Source organism: Trachinotus anak, unplaced genomic scaffold, assembly GCF_046630095.1.
Source record: "Trachinotus anak isolate AG129_WGS33_773 ecotype Australia unplaced genomic scaffold, CSIRO_AGI_Tana_v1 ptg000011l, whole genome shotgun sequence".
NCBI classification, from domain to species: domain Eukaryota; kingdom Metazoa; phylum Chordata; class Actinopteri; order Carangiformes; family Carangidae; genus Trachinotus; species Trachinotus anak.
Window position 1 is genome coordinate 14,825,078 of NW_027273862.1, and position 21,448 is coordinate 14,846,525.

Genomic DNA, 21,448 nt, shown 5'->3' on the forward strand with positions numbered 1-21,448 from the left:
TGAGTATCCTGTTTTGCTATTTTCGTACACATCTACCTTTTTATGGTCTGTTTTTGTTGTTATTTTAGATATGTTGTTGGCTGACTTGGTTATAACTGTTGTTTTAAAGGTTATCTCAGATCCAAGTGCTGAAACTGTAGATGTTGCGCTAAATGGTGCTGGCAAATCATTTTAATTAATTTTTTTACAATTCAGTTTCCACACACATCTGCACAGCTTATGCTACTTATATATTTTAATCAATGTAGCAAATAGCCTACAAACCTATAATACAATTGGTTTTCATACATTTCAAAATGATGAAAAAACACTACATATATATATATAGTATTGTCAGTGCACCACCTCTACTTGACATCATGTGTAATGTGGTATCATTTATGAAGACTTTTTTATTGGCATCTCCACCACACAGAGCTTGGTATTTTATCTTAATGTTTGGTTTTAGCTAATATTTAAGACATTTTTAGGAATTTTTAGGACTCATGGAGATGTTAGAGGAAAAGTCAAGTGACAGTGGTGGAACAAAGTAGTAAAACCACACTGTAAAATGTTCTGCTGTAGACGTCCATGAGTATTATCAGCAAAATGTAAGTAAAAAAAGTACAATAATTCCCTTTAAAATGTAGTAGAGATGTACAGGAGTAGCAAAATGAAACACTCAACACAAAATTGTACTTAAGTACATGGGTCATCTGGATTTATAGTCTCCAATACATGACTGTCTGTACAAAATCTTAAGCTAATTCATCCAACGGTTGTTCAGATATTTCAGTCTGGACCAAAGTGGTGGACTGACCGACTGAAACTGCCATCCATCCACAGAGTCACGCTGCTGGCATGGCTGAGAAAGCAGTTTCTACTCAGAGCCTTTTGTCATGTTTCCACCAGATGAGACATGTCACCTTTAAAGTTCACAGAAAAGTTCATGGTTTTTATTTTTAAAAACTGTTCAAGGCCCAAAGGAAACAAATGATCAAAGTCTTTCAGAAAAATTTTCATAAAAATGCAAAGACTGAAGAAATGCCCATGATATATTTACTTCTGATACTTTATCTTGCTGCTGATACTAATAAACTTTAACTTAAGTAGGATTTACAATGCTTAAAATTGAGTATATCTACCTTGTTTTACTGGTACTTGAAGTAAAGGGTCTGAGTACATCTTCCACCACTGTGAACCTACATTTAAATCATCAAGTTATTTCCTAAAAGGGCATTTAAGTGAATAAAAACACATTCAAATTTGCATAGATCTTTATTTTAGTAGAATCTATAATTGACATCAATTAAATAAAAAGGAGAAAAACAAGAGCAAAAAAATCTTTAAATTACAAGAAAATTACACTGCACCATTCATATAGTACAAAAATAGGCCTTATTTTAGAGTTATGTCCCATGTAAGATAGTCATTCTTGTACATTATTCATAGATCACAAATCTGTAAGGTACTGTGTGCAGCCACAGGCCAGGAACCTCATGAAGAGGCAGGAGGAGGTCAACAGAGTCGTTTGAGGCTGCTCCACTAACCGCCCCTCCCCCATCACAAAGTGTTTTATTTATACTTAAGCAAGCATGTGCACACACGGACGCACGCAGATCTGATTCAGCCCTTAAGTTAATGGAGATGGGATACATTCTACGTCCTCCCACCACAGCTGCTGAACATACAGGGTGCCGTCGCAGATCTTCAAAAAGGGCAAAGATGACACAATGATATCAACAAAACACTTTGAACACAAGTGACGGGGTCGATGGACTGTGACAACCTGACAGCAACAAGTCTAAACGCTAAACAGACAGCACTGAAATGATTGTCTTTGGTTATTCCAAAGATATTGCTCCTATTAACTCCATCTGACTTCATGTTAATCACTGCAGACTATATCCTGAGGCAGGACTGAAGCAGCATCAAGCTCCACCACATAAATCAGTGGTATAAAGACAAAGCCTCCATCGTGCCCTCGAGTGAGTCTTTTCTTTATAATCAGAGGAGACAATTTGCAATGAGCTGATTTTTTTGTAACATTCCTGTTACTTTCAACATTAAAAGGCTTCTCACTTTAGTGCCTGTGAAGTGGTTGCCTTATAATTAGGGGCTGCGTTCTGGCACAATTGGAGAACCTCTTCTTTTTTAGTGTGTAGGTTCCATCAGTCTTGCAGTGACAGGGGTGAAACTGGCTGCTAATGGTTTTCTGCAGCTCCCCGTGCTTTGGAAGCACTTGCTACTTAATGCTGACTGCATTTGTGATTTCCTCAAAAGTTGGACACTTGAATGCACACAACTCTGAGTTCAACAGATAAAAGTGAATCTATCAAGCTGTAGTGAACACAACATCAAGCTAAGATGAATAAATAATTTTGTCTGGGCACTCGAGGGGCCACAGAAACTTGTCTGCACATCCCCAAAATGTTTGTAGGAGAAACTTATTAATCTTTTGTGAGGGAAGATGCAGAATATACAATGTTGGCTAGACTGAGCGTCAATTATCCACAGTAAATGCAAGAAATTGATCAAAGTCCCACAATGTAGTTATTCTAAAAAAAAAGCAAACTCTGAGCCTGGAGAGTTTAAGAAAATAGTTTATGGAAGCAATTTTGGTGCAGCATTTAGCCCAATATCTGCTGTTTACACACTTTACACCAAGCTGGGAAGTCAATAAGATTTTGAGGCTCAAGTCTGAGGCTATTACATTTTTAAATTAGCATCCTCCTTGAATGGGGGCTAATCAAAGCCTAAGTGGCAGTAGGCACTAGTGTACATCACACAAAGCCACACAGCTCACACTCTTTTTTCTGTATTTGCTTTGTTCCTTTTGAGGGGCACTTCCTCTAAATCCACATTCTCGGGTTTGTTTCCAATCCAGTTTAGTCAAAACGTGCTACACCTGCACCAGCCATCTGAGTTGAATTAAGCTTCCAGGCACAGTGCTGTGTTTGAGAGCATACACACCGGTGTTCCTCTGTGTTTCTGAACAGTAATGGGTTTGAAATTCTTTATTCTTTGCTGTTTTGTAATTTTTCTTCCTTTCTCTCTGAACACGCGTTTGCAATTTGAGTCACATTCAACTCTACATACAGTATTTATGAACCTCTTAAAAAGCTTCACAACACAAGTGATCAAATTAAAACAGATTTTTCTTGTGTGTGTGTGCGTGTGTGTGTGTGTGTGTGTGTGTGCTTGTGCACCTTCCCACCCACAAAAAAGGAAATTATTTGATTGTCAGTGAAAGAAACAAAAAGGTCTTAACCCCAGGTGGAGGCGGCTGAGTAGAAATTGTGTGCAAGAGGTGAGGGAAACATATGCCTCTAACTATTTTAGGCTGATTTAGCATCTAACTCGCTGGCCGACAAGATCTATGGACAATCCTTCTATTTTCAGTAACAAGTTTTAAAGCCCATGTGTGACTGCCCATGAATGCTGATCATAAAGGCAATAAATTTTAGGGGATGGAGAAGGTTCAGGGGACTAGAATTTACACAGCAGCTTTACAGTTTCTGAATTGCATTTGCCTGTTTTTGTTCTAAAACATAAATTTGACTTACATGCCTATCCTCTAAACCCTTCCAGAGAAGCGTTTTCATATCTGACCTACATACAATTTGACCTCTATAATCATTTAACAGCTCCTCGAACAGCGTATGAAACCTTGCTGAATGATATGAGAGGTAGATAAAAGGATGAGCAGCTGCAGTTTTGTATGCATGTCATCACCATGACAACCTCTCTCAGCAAGCTCCACTGTTTTTGTACTGGAAAAGAAAAAAAAAGAGAAAGAATAATAATTTCAACATAGTAGAAAAATGGCTACACTGGATTAAATCATGAGGTGCATATTTTTGATGATAACCAGCCCAGGGAGAAAAAAAAATCACTTTAAAACAATCTTCCCTAAAGGTATGATTAAAATCTCTCAGAATAAATAGTTTGCTGCAGTATCATTCAGAATATAATTAATTGGCAAATTCGCTGAAGAGATAATCTGAAATTCAGATTAGATGAAGACTGGAGGGTAAGTGCAGAGACGCTGATGAGATGTGGAGTCGACGCAGGATTCCTAAACTATATTCAAGATTTGGAAAAGAGAGCAGAGACTGTGAGACAAGGGAGGAAAAGGAGACCTGCACTTCAGAGGGCAGATTAACATTTATCAACCTTGTATGCCATAAACGAACACACACACACACACACACGCAGAACAACAAACACACATGAATAAACTTTCAGCTATAATGATATGAGGCGTGTGTAATGTGTGTTTGTAGTGCTAATGTGCTCTGACAAAAGGAAAAGCCTTGATGTATTGTTACCATTTCTGCACTGTCAAGAAATCAATCACAGGTTGCTCTAACACCTGTCAGCTGCTTTGAGAAGCTCTTGTGCTCAACAATCACATATTGCTCTGGGTCCCATCAGCACCTCCACTGCCTCTGTCTCAGCCCCGGGATGTGAGTGTGTGTGTGTGTGTGTGTGTGTGTGGTTTTTTTTCCCCTCATAATTTACCTTATTTTTTTGATACCCCTCCATGTGATAGCTGGGAAGTTATGAGGTTGGGAGGATTTATAGCTTCCAAACCAGAATAAGTTCATTCCATTGTGAATCCCATAAGTCTGGAGGAAGCTTTGCTAGTTGTGTGACTCACAGTTTGTTCTGCCAGAGCTGAGAGAGATCTTTCCAGCTTGTGTGTACAATAGGAGAACTAAAGCCCCCATCACACCTAGAACAATAACTATACAGATAAAAATTAAAGATGGATTCAGTTTCAAGTAAATACAATTACTGTCTCATCATGAAAAGAAGGACGACAGAGAGGATGTGCCCAGAAGGCTCTCAGACGGGCTGATTTGTGTCTCTGGCTGGTGACACACAATTATTAACCATTAAAGTCTGGACATTTCCTTGTCAGCTATTATGCTTTTGATTTTTAAAATGTACTTTAAAAATGTGAATCACTGCAGATAAGTGGTGCTTTTCTGAGCTGATTTTGGCTGTTTATGTTACTCAACAACACTTGTGTTTCCAAACCAGATTTCATGCTTCAGAATTCACATTTTTGTTGCCACTTATTTTGTACCAAATGTGACAGGACCAGCTTTAGCTTCTCTATAAAGGGCACTACACTATTCATTAGATTTACACGCTCTTATTCACACACATTCATTCGGACACACACGCGCACACGCACACACACACGCACACACACACGCACACGCACACGCACACGCACACACCTCTACTCTTCACATTCAGCAATCTCATCTGGCTACTGCACTGAGACTGAAAAAAATAGGAAGAAAGCAAATAATAATCATTTGTTTACTGTAATAAAAAGCAGCTGGAGCTAGAGGGGAAAATGGACTCTGCACAGACAGACACTGTTAGTGATTGGGGGCACGAGGAGGGAGAGAGTCAGTTTAATAGAAATGCGGCGAAGTGTGAACAAAGCAAAGCTTGGGCCATCCCGAGCTCTGAGAGACAGCAGCTTCCCATCAGGTCTCCCACAACAGAGTGGAAGACAAGATCCCGCAGCAGGACTCAGATGAAAACCCGGTAAGACAGAAAAAGAGAAAGGGATGAGAGATAAAACCAGAGAAGACTGTGAAAGGACAGTTACCACAGCCCTGAATTATCAGACAAATGAGACTGAGAGGATTTTAAAAGCAGGAGAGAAGGAGGGATCTGGGGGTGGCATTAAAGAGCACTTTGTGTTTTGATAAAGGCAGTCCTCTCATTATGGACGTCAAACTCTTCGTTTTCGGAGTCTGTATTTACCCCGTCATCCCCCCACACTGTCGGGATGCCGCGGTATGACACCATCCTATTTCCCCCGAAGGTGAAGCTGCCCCCGAGACCGGCGCCAGCCTCAAGAGAGGGCAGCTTGATGAGTGCGCCTGAGCGCAGCTGCAGCAGCAGGAAGACCCCAGCGAAGGTGGCAATGATGGCCACGCAGCTGAGCACTGCTATAGTGATGGGCAGCTGGGAGCCAAGCTGGAGCTGCAATCCTGGGTTCCCCTCGCCCACCATAAAGCGGCCAGGGGACTCACGCATGTACTGGTTGAGGTGCAGGCATGTGCCAGAGATGGGGTCCAGAGAGCTGTGAGGGGGGCAGGACAGGCATGCCTGAGGGCTGAGGCTGCTGCAGGTCAGACAGGGCGGTGGGCAGGGCAGGCAGGCTGGGACGGAAGCTGGCGTTATAAAGTTTCCCACTGTGTAGTTGAGCGGCTGGGAGCCCACTGAAAAGCCTGCTGGACATTCTTTTACACAGCCCTGCTGAAAGAGGTAGTAGCCGGCATTGCACTCTGTAACACAGAGAAAGAAAGTGAAATAAATAGCTGTACTCACCTTTTAGTTCTTCAAATGAGTCAGACTTCCCATAAAAAGAGAAGCAGGATTCCTGTCCAGACTGTCAAGCCTCAGAGAGCTCAGTTCATATGGTAAAGAACAGAGGCTGACATATCTGTATTTATTCATCCGTGGCTTGTTGTGGGACAAAGTTTCAAGGCAATTTTGCTTACAAGTCACCATTTCCGCTTTTATTAGTTCTACTTTCTTACTATAAAAACTGATGATGAAAATCTTTGCAATTTATATGCTGAGAGCAGCATGTTTAAGTGAGAAGACCTATTTCCATATGCAGCAGGTCCAGATGCAGACCATTGCCTATAATGGCAATTAACAAACTCTGGGTGCTGAGGGTACCAGAGCTACAAACAGGAGCGTGAGCCAACAGAAGGAGGAAAATCTAATTTACTGCAGGGTCTTGTCAACTCCTTCAAAAACAGAGAAAACTGTAATTATAAGCCTCAAGCAGAAAGCAGCATGTACTGTAAGAGACATGATAAACAAAACACATGATAATTACATTCTGTTCCCCCTCAGATGATTCTGTATGTGATCTTGTCTGTCAGTATGTAGGTACCTCTGACAGCCTGTAGGTGTCAGACTGTCACTAGTTCAGACAACAGTGGGTGGACTTCACACTGTGTTAGTGCTCTGTCTGTGGTATCTTTAGACCTTGCCAATAGCAGTATTTGGATTTGGTAGGTGACAGCCGTCTGGACACCATTAAATTTAAATGAGATTACTGAAAGGGACCTGGAGTAAAATTTAATTTGATCTCATCAGAAGTTAGATCCATATTTAAAATGGATAATACTGAAGAAAGTTAGTATATGAAGCTGGATGAGTTTAATAAGACAACTGTATGACTTTCAAATGAGTCTGCCCACAGTTCACAAAGAGACACACAATGCAAACGTGTGCAGCTGAGCACACACAGGGATAATATTGCATCCCGCTCACCTCACACTATCCAGGCTACTTCACATATCACATCTCAACATGAATCAGTAATTACACGAGCCCTGCTCAGCTGCTGTCACGGTAACGTCCTGCGAGGACCAAACCGGAGACAACAGATACCAGTCTTACCGATGCATATCTGCCTTAGGTCCAGGGTCTTACAGCTGCCGTTGCCAGCCTGAGGCTTGTCAGAGGAGCTGGAAGATATTGAGCCGGTGCCATACAGCACCAGGATGAACTGGGTCAGAGTGCCTGAGTGGAAAGATAGAGATGGAAATAAAAATCTGAAATTAACCAGGGGAAAAAAGTAAGCCTGTCAAAAATAGCATGGCTCCGTTCCTCCCTAGGGCAAATTTGGTAAACGTATCTTCTACTCATTGTACACTCTTAGATTTTCTGAATATAGTGATAGTAAATGACTCTGAAATGAGCTGCAACTTCAAGATGTCATGATTACACTGCGCTTAATAAGAGTGTCAACATGCATATCTCTACAGAATCATTCAAGCGCGGGTCCTTGTGAGAGGTTCCACTTTAGTAAATCACTCCTTACTGAGGATGGAGGTGTGAAGCACTTATCTACATCTATTTTCTGGGGCTTTCTTTGATTCTGAATATCGCATTGTGGGTGAACCTGCTACATCCAGATGAAGATGGTTGTGGGTGGATGATCCAAGGGCAAACATAAAAAGTGAAGTATTTACTCTAAGGCTTTATCATGCTCCTTGTTACAAGAAAACTTGTTACTGCAGAGCTACACAGATACAGCTTCACAACTCTCATAAAGAGGCACAAAGGCAGAGACTGTGGTTACAGGAGCCACTTAATCTCTAATCTCCTGACACTTGATCTGAACTCTAGACTCAGATTAAAACGTGTTAAATAACATTCAATCCTTCTTACAAGTGAGGTAGTTTTATCCTGCCCTAGTGGCCTACTGGTTAAGAACCATACAACATAATCATACCATCCCAGTTTAAATCCACCTTTAGATGTCATACCCCTCTCTCTCCGCCTGTGCTTCTTGTCTGCATCTTTATCTGATATGTATTCAAGTACACTAATTTTACATTGTTGCTGAAACAATAACTGTATTTGCTTCCAACATAGTGCCATTACTGACAAAATTGAATCTTTAGGTTAAAGAATGTTAGTCAACGAAAAAAATTAATTTGAAGATGTCTCCTTAAGGTCCTTAGCATTTTTTTTTTTTTTTTTTTTTTTTACCATTTTCTGCCATTTTACTGACAAAACAAGTAATCGATTAATCAGGAAAGTTATTTACAAATGAATGAATGATGAAAATCATTAGTTGCAACCCTATTTAAAATAGAAACCAGCCAAATGTTCATTTCTTGAATCTGTCTTATTAACAAAGAAAATGCTTCACCATAATCACTGGCACCAGCCACGTTCTCAATCTCCAGCGTCCATGCCCCCGTGGGGTTCTCATCCCAGGAGTGGGTGGTCATGAAAGCCCAGTCATTAAAACCCTCTGATGAGTAGTCATGAGGCCTGCAGGAAAACAACAAGCAGGAGTGTAAACAGTTTGTATTTACCATCAGTTACTGTACATTTGTGTGTTTGTATAGTTGTGTGTTTGTACCTGGGGTGGAGAAGTGTGGAGCGTGTGCCGGCAGGACTAATGAGGTGGATAGCCAGATTTCCCCTCCGGTTGTATGACAGAGTGAGCCGGGCCTGAACGTGCTCTAATGAGGTCACGTGACTGTCTGTCCCAATGCAGCCGTCCACGCTCATGTTAATCGATAAACGGCTGCCAATATTCCTGTCAAAAGTGAGAAGCGACATGTAACATGTAAGACATATTAAGACAGTGGCGGCCATTAGTTGTATGAGATCATTACTGGTTTTTCTGAGCTCTGGATAAGTTTCCTGCCAGATAACTTTATGAGTGGCATTTTGCTCCTGGCCAGTGTGCGAGCCTGTGAGAGGTGAACGGTTTGTTGCTTGAACAGGATGAGTGTCTCACAACCTGTAGCTCCGCTGTCCTCTGTGGAAATAAAGCACCCACCTCTTTTTTACCCCCCACCCCCACCCCCCATAAATCCGCTTAGGAGATTACATGCATCCACAACAATTCTGAGGAAGAGGAAGAGGGGGAGGGGGAGGAGGAGGAGGAGGAGGAGGAGGAAGGCGCAAGGTTTTAGTGACACTGAGGTGCCCAAATTATAGACAGGATGTGGTGTCACACTATTTTAAGACACACCCGCCCCCCCAGGTCTACCTCAAATTTTTCATGATGGATTAAAACACTACATAAATGGCCTCTGAAGCAGCCTCACATGGGAACAATCTAAAATGTTAATTTACAGCGCCATGCCAATGAGTCCTACACTGACTGTCCACGTCATAATGCAAATTCACATCAACGCAGCACTTCACTATTTCCACATTTAGGCTTCTGGAATATGTATTTTGTGGTGTTTCTGGGTAGAGTCCGAGCACATAGTAGGAAGAAATGTAAATTTATACAAATGGCCGCTGAAGCTGATTTATCATTGCCAGTTGACCACTGTGGCACAGGCGTCTGCGATTTAAGGCCTGGGAGAGGAAATATTTGTGGCACTGTTGCAGGCACGGCATCTGTTTTTACAGACACGCACACAGAAAGACAGAGGGAGGGATATGATACAAACTTACAGCCTGCACCTCAGTCACTGTGAAAAACCAACCAGTAAACAACAAGGGCAACTCATCTAGGAAGAGAGATGACAACTTTAGCCCTTTTTATCACCAATATTTCAGCAGAAGCTACAGGTGAAACTCACCACAGCGACACTATCTGAAAATTTAAAGATGCCTGTAAAATAACACTAGATTTCTCTGTTCAGCAACACCAAAACACAACACAAGCCAAAAGACCAACACAATGTGCAATATTAACAACATTATTGTTTTTTTTTAGTTCCCTCTGTCTTTAATTCGTTTTTTACTTGGCATTTAGCAGCTACCAATCACATAATTATTACATATTGATATTTAACATTTGTGAAATTGCTTTTGAATTAAATCTGTTTACAATAATAATCCTAGGAAGACACAAATATGTATAAAGCTTTTCAGAACCACCCAAAAATATTCTGGGAACCTGCCAAACCTGAGGAACTGCCATCCATTTGGCAGAGTACATTACAGAGAAACGAGGGAGAGTGCTTCTGAATCATAAATCACTTTTTGAAAAACTATGTCAGAGCTTGTAGCTTGGGCAATACTCCAGTTAGTTGAATTTTCAGTGATACGAAATTTTTCAGCCCTGGTGGTAATATGCATTAACTCTGGTAAATCCTCCTTCAGAAATATCATATTAAAAACTCTGACATTTATTTTAAACAAAGCCTTGTCAGCTCACTTATTCAGTTCAACACAGGCATACAGGAGCTTTTCGGCTACGACATCCTGCTTTGAGACACAGTCCACTTTCCAAAGTATATACACAGGGCCTGTCCCACTGATAAAATTCAAATCACAGAACTGCAAACTTCTATCACTCTGAAATTCATAGACAAGTCTTCAGATACACAGAATAAACATCTTTCATCATCTCACTGCACCACAAGTCTAAGCAAACGGCCAAACATCTGTGTAACTGCAATCATGAGGATGATGTAGTAGCAGTGTCTGTATGTAGCAGTTTATGTATATCTTGTATGAATTTCTTCCCAAAAATGGCTCCTCTTTGAGAATACTGTCATGATTCTGTTAGAGGTAATGACTGGCGGTAAGTGAGAAAGACGCTGAACCCCTATCTGCTCACTTATTTCAAGTCACTCCAGATAAGTGAGTCAGCTTAACACTTAAATTGAATAAATTGAATAACCTGCCTTGACTGCTGCTCCCAGACGCTCGAACCATCTGCTCTGAGCATCTCATAGCTGCAGTAAAAGAGAGAGAAGCCTCAAACCCAGCGAGGGAAGTGACAGGGAGCGCATAATGAAGAGGAGACGTCCGACTAGGTTTAGAATGTGACACCAGGAGGAGGAGGAAAAAATGGCTGAGGAGAAATATTGAGTCCTAAAAATACAAGGATCATGTCTGATCAGGTTGCTTTAACTGATCCCCAATAATCTTTATAATTTCTCTTATACTAACTTGTTATATACATATTGTGACATTGTGTTGTGTGTTTCTATTCTATGTGCTGCTGCTATCTTAGCTAGGGTTCTTGTAACAGATTTGTTTTTTTATGTCAGCAAGGCACTTTGCTGGTTAAAGAAAATATTCTGACCTTTAGTCCTCAGCACATGTCAAGCTCCAAAAAACGCTGAAACACAAAACACCAGCCTCTTCCATTCAAACTCCCTTGACTCCTACCGCTGATGACATCAGGGTTATTTTTTAAGTTTATACTGTACAATAGGGCAGACACTTTTTATTCAAAATCAAAACTTCTGTTTGAATGTGGTAAAAATAAACATTCAACCTGTAAAGATCTGATTAAATTCAAAATTTTAAGTGTACATCAGAACGACTGATGGCAACCTGTGTTCCACCAGGGGGCGCTCCAGAAATACACTGTCCATTTGACACAGTGAGTGCCCTGTTGCTCTATCTATAAACTCCAAATAAAAATATTGTTGTTCTCTTTGCAAATGCAAAATGGAGAAAAGGAGATAGTCCTGCTGAACATGACACCAAACTATCTGAGAGGTAAAGAGGAAATATGTTACTATTTTACACTTCAAGTGAGGCAGCCGAGGCCACTTCTGATGAATGGACCATCATTAATTCTACAATGTAGTTGGAGATTAGACTATGTGGGCTGCATATACATTAATTCAAACTAATTACTTGTTAGCTGTTATTAGTTTGAGCTTGATTTTCTTTTTAAAATGTGACAGCTCTATTATGTACTATGACAAGGATCTTGAAATTAACTGGCTGTGAGTATGTGTAGTGTACTAACCTTGGCTCAGAGACCATGGTGATCACACATTTCCTCTGTGGTCCCACGCTGGTCCATGTCTTTGCCAGTGCTACAATTGCACTGGCATCAAGTAGACCATATCCATATGAATGGCTAACTGTAGAGACCCAGAGAGAAAAGAGGAAACAGATACATGAATGTCGGCCCACTGTGAGCAGCATCCTCACTCTCCCGGCTCCAACTTTAGAGATGAACCACACTGTGTGGATCCCTATTGAAGCTCTCACTCGCCTTACATCTCTAATGACAACTTGGTTTATTAGATGCAAAACATGTTAATGAGCCTCAAAGGCCTCTGCAACTGCAGAGGGCAGAAGAGATCTTGGAAGGGCTTGATGTACCTTTGCGTCCAACCCCATTGGTTCTCCAGTCGTTGGTGAGCAGGTGGGCAGGGTGAGAAGTTCGCACAACCAGATGTTGCATATCCCTCCAGGTCAAGTTTTTACTGCAACATGTGTACATGCAAGCACACAAAGAGACATTCACAGCCACATAAAGAGAGAGAGAAAGACACACACACAGAGGGGGACACAAATGGTAAGACTCAAGCAGATCAAACAGATGCCTCTGTCAATACATCCTATAGTCTTAACCTGCAGGTGGACAGCTGATTAAATACAGAACACAATGAAACACCAGTCACATTCTTTCCTGAATTACACCAGATCTTAAGTCAACATGTACTGTGTATGAGTTTCTGCCCTTTGGCAAAATGTCTTGTGAGGAGAAAACCTGAAAAAGTGATTATTCTCCATGCAGCTGTGATCGGTCACAAAAAAAAGGGTTACAGGAGGTCACAGATGGGTTTGCTTCTCTGCTGTGATGTCACTAAATTCATGAATCTTATTGTGGATTTAGTAAAATACAGCATTTTATTTTGTAACTTTGTTAAATCACTTTCTCATTAATTCCATTCCTAATTATAAATCTTTTTCTATCACTTTACTCTGTTTTGTCACAAGACTAATTACTCATTTTCAAGACCATTCTGACATTCATGCTCGTCCCTCCATTAGTACTGCGTGACTGCATAGGAATGATTAGTGCTAACATTAAAATTGTGCTGTTTGTAAAGACACATTTGAATCTGTCAGGCAGAGGGTTAAAAAGTAATTCACAAGTAATAAAGCCGAATTGATGCATAAACAGGCAGCAATGGCAGTTAAAGCCTGATTTAATGCAAGAATGTGAAACTTCTAATCGAGCTTCAAAAAGTCTGAAAAAAAAAACCAAAAATGACCAATTTGCTGTCAGGGAACTTCTAACCACATGCTAGAGACTGATAACAGTATGGCATTATTCTAATTTCTTGGGCTCTCTGAATATTTTAGTGTAAATGCAGGTTCTCAAAATGACCAATCGTTCTGAGGAATAATTACTCCAGAATCTAATCATGAGTTTCTTCTGTGCAAATAATATTTTTAATACCTCTCTTTTCCACAGGATTAACTGATTTTAATCAACAAGTCAGGAAAACATACAGGTAGGGAAGGTTAGAATGAGGCTACACAGCTGAAGAAAAATGCAAGGCTTGGTAAGACTCATAGAAAAATGGTGATAAGCACTTACTTGGCCTCAAGGGCAAGAGCGATGATCCCAGCAGCCAGTGGGGCAGAGGCAGAGGTTCCTGTGTGTGAGTCTGTGCATTTTGATTTGAGGTCTGTAGTCACCTATGGGAGATGATCACAGTGGGCTTAAATGGACAGCTCAGACAAAAACAGACAGGACACAGAAACATACAGGACTTGTATTTTACTTGTGGATGTAAAAAAAATCTGCTCCATCACTTCTTCTTTTGTCATCTCATATACATTTTCTGGCCTAATGCTTAAAGAAAGGGGAACTCAAGAGCAGAGAGTCCATGGCATGACTCCTTGGACCGGCTGGAAAATCAAAGCAGGGAAACTAATGCTCTCCCTCTCTCAACAACTACCGGTGAGGCGTCTTTGAGCAAGACTGAGCCAAGATCTCGTCAGTGACCCACAGCAGAGGGCTGTGGTTGTACTGGGCAGCTCCCAGGTGTGAACTTCTGCAGCTGCATGAAAATAAAGCAAGGTGCTGAAGGACCAGAGGGTTTGTACCCAGCCAGAATAACGGTTAAAAAAAACAATGGATTGCAAAGAGCCCCCAGTCATCTGATGTATAGTCCTAAAGGGGAGGTCAATCTATGCAAGGAGATGAGTGAAAAGCAGTTGGAATCCAAAGTCTGCTCAATGTGCTTACGAATGCAGAGCCTCCAGAAAATTATCTTTGAATGGACTAAACAGAATAATAAATGCACCAGGAGAACTGACTTTAATGGTTCAATTATGTATTCAGGAGCTTCCCATATCCCCTTACTTAAATTGAAAGAGAAGGATAATTTAAGTCTAATGAGAAAAAAAAAAAAAAAAAAAAAAAAACAACCAAAAAGACATTAAGATATTCGCTCCTGCATAACCTGAAGGTCCCACACTCTCTCTGTTACTCCATCTCTTCATTCCTGGGTTCATGAGTGACAGCACAATTAAATGAGTACAGCACTGAAGCATTAAGGGACCAGCCACATGTCACAGAGATGTCATAAGCTGTCCATCCAGTTGGTCTGGCGTGTGTGCATGTGTGTGTGTGTGTGTGTGTGTGTGTGTGTGTGTGTGTGTGTGTGTGTGTGTGTATGTGTGTGAGATCGTTAAACAGCAAAAGACTGCCAGATGGACTTTCAGCCGTTCACTATTCATAATCATTTTAATGGCCCAAGACTGAATGAGTGGAGCAGAAGATGAGCGAAAAAAGGAGGAAAGAAGTATGTCATACAAGTATAGAATAAAGCTGCAGAGCTAAATTCTTCGCTGTATACTGTATAGAGGTAAGACAATTGCTCAGTTAACTGGTTAGCCGCTCAACACAAAATAGGTTCTCAATTGTAACGTAAAATATTTTCTTATTTTCTTAGTTTATTGTGACTGTAAACCTGAAATCCTTGGGTATTGGACTGTTCTTTGCACAAAACAAGGCTCTGAGATTTTACTATTTACAGACCAAAAGAATCAATTTATCAATAACTAATCAATAAGAGAAAAAATTTAGAAAATGCAGCTAAAAAGATAAAATATTCTTGTCATATTCTCTGTGCCAACCAGTTTATGTTACATACTAAATAAACACACTAAGTAATTAGCTAAGGCAGTTAACCTTCTTTTCTTTATAAAAATAATCTATTACATTGTCTCATGATTGGTTGTTTAATCAATAAAATGTCAGTCACAATGACAATTTCCATTGTGACATGTTCAAATTGATTGTTTTGCCTGGCAAATGGCCCAAAACTCAAAAATATTCAATTAACAATGAAATAAAGCAGAAAATCATAGTTTTTTTTAAAGAAGCTGGAACCAACATTTAAGTCGTGACTCCGTGTGAATGCCAATTGTTTTTGTGATTGGAAACAAGGAGAGGCAGAGAAAGCACAAAGACCCTGGATACTCACTATCTGTTTCTCGTTGAGGTTCCCCGAACTGTAGGTGGTGGCGAGGGTGGAGGAGCAAGCCTCACTGTACCAGGGGACATTGCCGTTCTGGGTGGAGCTGCTGATGGACAGGGTGTAGATGCTGTTGGTGTAGCCATCGCAGTTACAGCTGTCCTTCTCCCTCCCTCCGTTCCCAGAGGCCCACACAAAGATTGAGCCCAAACCACCACGACCCTGGAGAACGTACAGTACATTCAGACGAGCCGAAAAACAGACGACCACAGACCCTTTCATTCATTCATGCCTCAGACCACCACTATCCAGAAAAGAACAAAATCTCATTCAACCTTAATGGGAATCCCAATTATAGGAGGGCAAATTCATTTCAGGGCTCATTTCAAAAAGGGCCCATTAAAACCCAGCATACATCACAGAGGCCAGGGTGGTCACATAGTAAATTAAAACCAGCTAAATATCGCATGACAGCAATGCAATACAAAAAGCCGCTATATGACAACAGCTCATTGTAATAAATCATCCAACCTCTCAGCCTTTAAAGTGCAATAATTTTCATCTAAGAGCCACTTTATTGTATTGAGTGGCACTGTCTCTCTCTGCATTGATCAAACCCAGCTATGCACCACCCACAACACCATCTGACAGTACTGTCACTGTGGCAATTATCTTAGTAGTCAGTGTCAGCAGTTCCAATCAGCTTTATGGCACATGCCTTGAATCTGACTGGTCCATCGCAAGAGTTAGCTTGATGGATGTGTTTATTCATGGGGGCAGGTGTGAGAGCCTGGGGTGTGATCTGTGTGCTTACTGATCCATTCACTTGTGCATTTTACATATCTGACACGGTCCCAATATCCCACATGCATTAAAGCAAGTCCTGCTACCAGCAGCAGGACTGAAACCATGACATTATGTGGTGCCCTTTTGGTCAATATTCAGATTTCCATTCTGTTAGATGCTGCCAGACTAGTTTTTATAATTACCCCCTCCATTCTTATATATATATATACAATTAGGCATGTGTCTGGAAGACTTTGATTAGAAATGCTTGCTAAGCACTTAAAGCTGCAGATTGGATTTTTTTTTTTTTTTTTTTTTAAATACAACCTTGTTTTCATTCATTAAAAAAAAAAAAAAATACTTCAGTCATACTTGAAGAGACCACATGCCAACTAACAAGTGCTGAGAGATAAAAGATGAGCTGGCAGTTTCAGAAGCGCCCTTCAACTAACAATGAATATTTAGAAAAAATATGAACTTTTCAAACTGAATTTCTGTCAGTGCTGCATCTATTCATTTTCCAAGATTTTCCTCCCTGGTGGCTTTTAGAGGACATTCCTTTCCATTCATAATTGTCAGGGTCAAAAACTGCTTTGTTCTTGCCGCTTGTGTCCTCTCATGCTTGAACAGTTCAATTACTAACTGCTGAAAGGAAGCCACACACAGGCAGTAAATAATTTCCGTCTCACACAAACATTCACATACACACGCACACACACCTCTGTAACTCCACGCAGAAAAGCTTCTTTGGCGAGTTTGGCAGGTCCATCAACGGTCTTGCCGTCATCCTCTGGGCCCCAGCTGGCGCTGTAGATGTCAATGTGTTGGGGATTCAGACTGAGAGACTGGGCCTCCACCATGTCAGTCACCTCACCGTCCAGCATACGCACACCTGCAGCCATGTTCCCAAATGTACACACACACACACACACACAAGATGATCAATATGAGTTAATATTAAAAATTGAATATCTAATAAACATAGAACAAGAAAGTGAAACTCTTAGTTGAGAGCCCTGTTTAAGACTGGGGAAAAGGCAGGTAACAAAACATAATTTATTTAAATATCTTTAATGAAATGCCAAAATGCTGAGAAGAGTCATTTTCTATGGAAAACCATTGGTGTTAATTGTTGTTATTCGTTGACACTAATAATAATGTTAATTTAGCACAAGTTACATGCAGGGTTAGGGATATGCAGCATATAACACCATACACACTGATCTTTCAGTAACCAGAACCCCACCACTTTTGACTTTTCAATCAAGTTTTTGGGCATCTACATGAACAGTGTTGAGTCATAAGGTGCTATTAGCATAACTCAAACAAACCCCCAACCTAACTGTCTTGTTGCACTGTGGGTAATGGTTTTGACAAGGAAGAAGAATGTGTGGAATTAAAAACATCACATCTCTAGTTCTGCTTTGCTGACCTTTTTTTAAACTGTCCATTGTGATTCTAACAATGTTACAGGCATAAAACACTAAATACAATCAGTGGAGTAATGTCTTCACCACAAAAAAGATACACTGAAACACAAACAGTGCTGCAGGTGATTGCAATCTTGAAGGATCCTGTTCTACTAGACTACAGTTCAGTGCTGTGGTTCATATTGCTGTAGCTCTGTAGTTTTACCTGACTGTGTGCTCTTGTTCAGCAAGGATTGACATGTGTAAGGAAACAGCACTGCTGCTGTGGTGCTGTTTGATTTGCATAGTTAAATTTATAACTATAAGTATAATAATATTATTATTATTATATTTGTTTATAATGCTTCACATTGTCCATGTGTATTTGTGCAGAACATGCTACTGGTGTTCATTATTTGTTCATCCACTGTGATGTTATTATGGACTCCACCGTGTAAATCAAACATCATCTCTATTGATTTGCTTTGGCGCTTGAGTTGGTTGGAAAAAAAAAAAAACAGTAACGGAACAAGATAAATTGCATCGTGGGTGAACTGCCTCCTCAAGTGTGAAGCAGATTTCTGAGACTGAAAATTCAGATAAAAAGATGAAAGGAAGCATTAGTTGTCTTCCTCTATGTGTCCGAGTGAAATTGGTGCAGCTGTCTGAGTTTAAATCCAATCAGATTTGCTCTTATTGTAAGAGAAGTGAACATCTCAGCCAATGTTTAATGGCAGGCTTCAAATAAGGCTCATTTATATGGGTAAATTTAAAGTGATTGTAGATAAAGAACTGTGCCAGAGATGAAACATACAGTGAACACACAGACAGAACAATGCAGGATAAATATACAGAGAGTGAGGTGGTGGTCCTAACCAATTATTTCTGCCTTAATTTAGTAGGCTTTTCTTACAACAGAGCTCTTTCTCCCTCAGCAGACAGAGAGGTGAGAAATCAGACACCTTAAAAAACAAACTATTTTCCCCCGTTGAAGTATTGCAGGTCAGGTTACTCCATGCTGCAATATATAGGTAAAAGTAACCAAGCACATCTTTGAAGTTTTCCAAAAGCATCAAACAGGCACTGAGCTGCTCGTGTTTCCATGGCAGCCTGCACCTCTGTGAGAGAGCCATGTGATTTGCTGAAGACACTCAAGTATCTCCAGTCCCTCTCCAAAACATCCATCTATCCCAAAAACCAGAGACTGAGACAGAAAGTACATCAAAGTTCATTGCAGTTGTTATGTAGTGGTCTAAACATCACTGTTGGCTGAAGAGGTGCTGTAACTTTCAGAACACACTGCAAATTCAGAATTAAGTTAAGTCATTTTTAACAAATGAGACAAATGTGAACATCTGCTTGTTGAAGATACACTTGGCAGTATGCTATCTGGCAAATTCGCCTTCTATATAAGACAGCAGGGTTTCGTTTGTGAACTCATTTGTGAATCAGAACTCATTCTATAGGAACAGTTGTTCAGGGAAGTATGCTAGAACATGGCTCTATAGATATTAGCTTAGCACAAAATTGTAGCTTCATTGTTAACAATCCTCTCATCCAACTCGCAGTAAGAAAGCAAATGCACATCTTTCCCATAATATTGAACCTAGACCTTTAAATATCAGCCGCGAGTTAGCAGAAAAACTGTTGTAGGGTAAATGAGGCGTAATGAGTAAAACAAAGGATAAAAACATTTCTAACCAGACTCAGACAGTTTGGGGTGGACACCCTCAGAGACAGTAGCTCTGAACTAGCAACTGCTCTAACTTTGTGGGGTTTTTTTAGATTTTAACAGGGGGATTACTTTTACACAAATTATGCATACTAAGAGATCTAAGCCAGCCAGTCTGTGTTTTGAACAACCATGGAGATATTTCACAGGAGAGTCTCCTGGGTGAATAATGAGCTGCACCTCTACAGGTGGCATAAGGGCAGGTGATCTTGTGCAGAGAGTCAAAGATGTTTTTGCACCACTCCCTCTGCACTCTGCCTTTCCAATATATACTCCTTGGCCATCAAAATGAGTAAACTTGCCCGGCTGTTTTGAATTTAAAATGACTGTGGGTTTCTGCCTGTCGGGCTTCCAGCTATTGTATGACTTGCACAGTCTGTGCTCTCTTGTGTTTCTGTGTTGTGTACGCATCAGTTTAATGTTCAGTGAATGTTTGTTATGCCTCTGCACCTTGTGCCAGGGAAAATTTCATACTTGAACCTTATACCTGTAAATAAAACACTAGCCTCTGAATGAAAAGTTTGTGAAATATTTTTGTGAGAACTACAACTGCTATGAGAGAGAAGAATTTTAGACCACAGAAAGTGCACTTCCTTCTTGTTTCTTGCTTCACAGTTCTCAAGGTGTTGCGGTAGAACAAACACACACATCAAGTTAGTGTAGTTTCTGAACTTTGTTTTAGTTCTAGTTTCTGATTCTACTGCTGACAAAGAGCATTACACAGCACTCACACATATGCATATGTGTGTATATGAGTTTGTGTGTGTGTGTATGTGGATAAGTAGGCTATGTATGTATATGTATATGTATATGTATGAGCATGTATGCATATTCATATCCATTTTATTTTCATTTGTTTTATCTTGTCTGTTTTATCTCGTTTATGTTTCTATGTTTTATTTGCTTTGTAAAGTGTCCTTGGGTGTCTTGAAAGATGCTTATAATAAAATGTATTATTATTAATATTACTAAAGTATTTTGCGTTAGACGGTATGTCATGCTTTGCCGAGCTGCACTGAGGGTCCATTGCTTCGCTTTGCTTGAAGTAGAAGTTGAGAAAAGTAAAACTTTTCAAGCAGTAGCACAGGTGCCAGCCAGTGAAATCCCACTTAAGCAAATGTTCCAGCACAGGCGCTAGCTCATATATATAGAGAGAGCGGGCTAGGTGAGGGTCCAGCCTGGTACTTAACATCAAAATGAAGGAAAGGTTGATCATTTCAGTGGAGAATCAACCTGTTCTCTGTGATCAAAGCCCAAGACACAAACTGAAAAAAACATGGAGAGCCTGGAGAGAGGTGGCAGAGGCAGCTGGTGAATCTGGTTTGTGTTCGTCTGGTTGTGGAGTTGATTTCCTGTGTACTTCTCTTTAGCACTGCATGGACAGCTAGCATGGTAAGTTACTGCACAAAAAGCATCAGGCATACCCACCATCAAGCATTAACACAACGTGTACATGTGAGTGCTCTGTTATGTGTGGAAAAAAGCACATGTGTAGGTTTGTCCACCTATAACCTCCTGCTCCCCCTACATTACAACACACAGTTGCTGAATGCCATGTGGTATATTTCCACTTGCCATGTGGAATGATAATAAAGACTAGAGTTATGGCACTACTCTGATAGGGTTCAAACTTTATTACAGCTGAAAGTAAGCTGGAGGCTACTGAGATAAGCAGAGAGGTAATGAGACAGAGCATGCAGTCCTCATCAGACTGAAAGTACATCCTCAGCACAGAAACAAGAAATAAGCAATCACCAAAACAATACACTATATAGTACTAGCAATGTGACCATTACAACTAACTTTAATTCTAAAAG

General features: G+C 40.5%; 1 protein-coding gene across 7 annotated transcripts in view; it reads right to left on the reverse strand.

Annotated features, from left to right (window-relative positions):
* Positions 1 to 1,238: 1,238 nt before the first annotated feature.
* furina (furin (paired basic amino acid cleaving enzyme) a) overlaps positions 1,239 to 21,448 on the reverse strand; it is a 76,732-nt gene continuing 56,522 nt past the window's right edge. For 5 of the 7 annotated variants that reach the window (XM_071488302.1, XM_071488303.1, XM_071488301.1 and 2 more), the window contains exons 8-17: positions 17,210 to 17,382; positions 15,714 to 15,926; positions 13,817 to 13,917; positions 12,589 to 12,692; positions 12,227 to 12,344; positions 11,145 to 11,195; positions 8,909 to 9,088; positions 8,693 to 8,817; positions 7,432 to 7,554; positions 1,239 to 6,299 (exon numbers count right to left, since the gene is read on the reverse strand). In XM_071488302.1, coding sequence (XP_071344403.1) covers positions 5,692 to 6,299; positions 7,432 to 7,554; positions 8,693 to 8,817; positions 8,909 to 9,088; positions 11,145 to 11,195; positions 12,227 to 12,344; positions 12,589 to 12,692; positions 13,817 to 13,917; positions 15,714 to 15,926; positions 17,210 to 17,382 — 1,796 coding nt within the window. In that variant the 3' untranslated portion in view covers positions 1,239 to 5,691. The remainder of the gene's footprint in view (positions 6,300 to 7,431; positions 7,555 to 8,692; positions 8,818 to 8,908; positions 9,089 to 11,144; positions 11,196 to 12,226; positions 12,345 to 12,588; positions 12,693 to 13,816; positions 13,918 to 15,713; positions 15,927 to 17,209; positions 17,383 to 21,448) is intronic. The other 2 variants (XM_071488308.1, XM_071488307.1) reach the window with 1 other exon arrangement.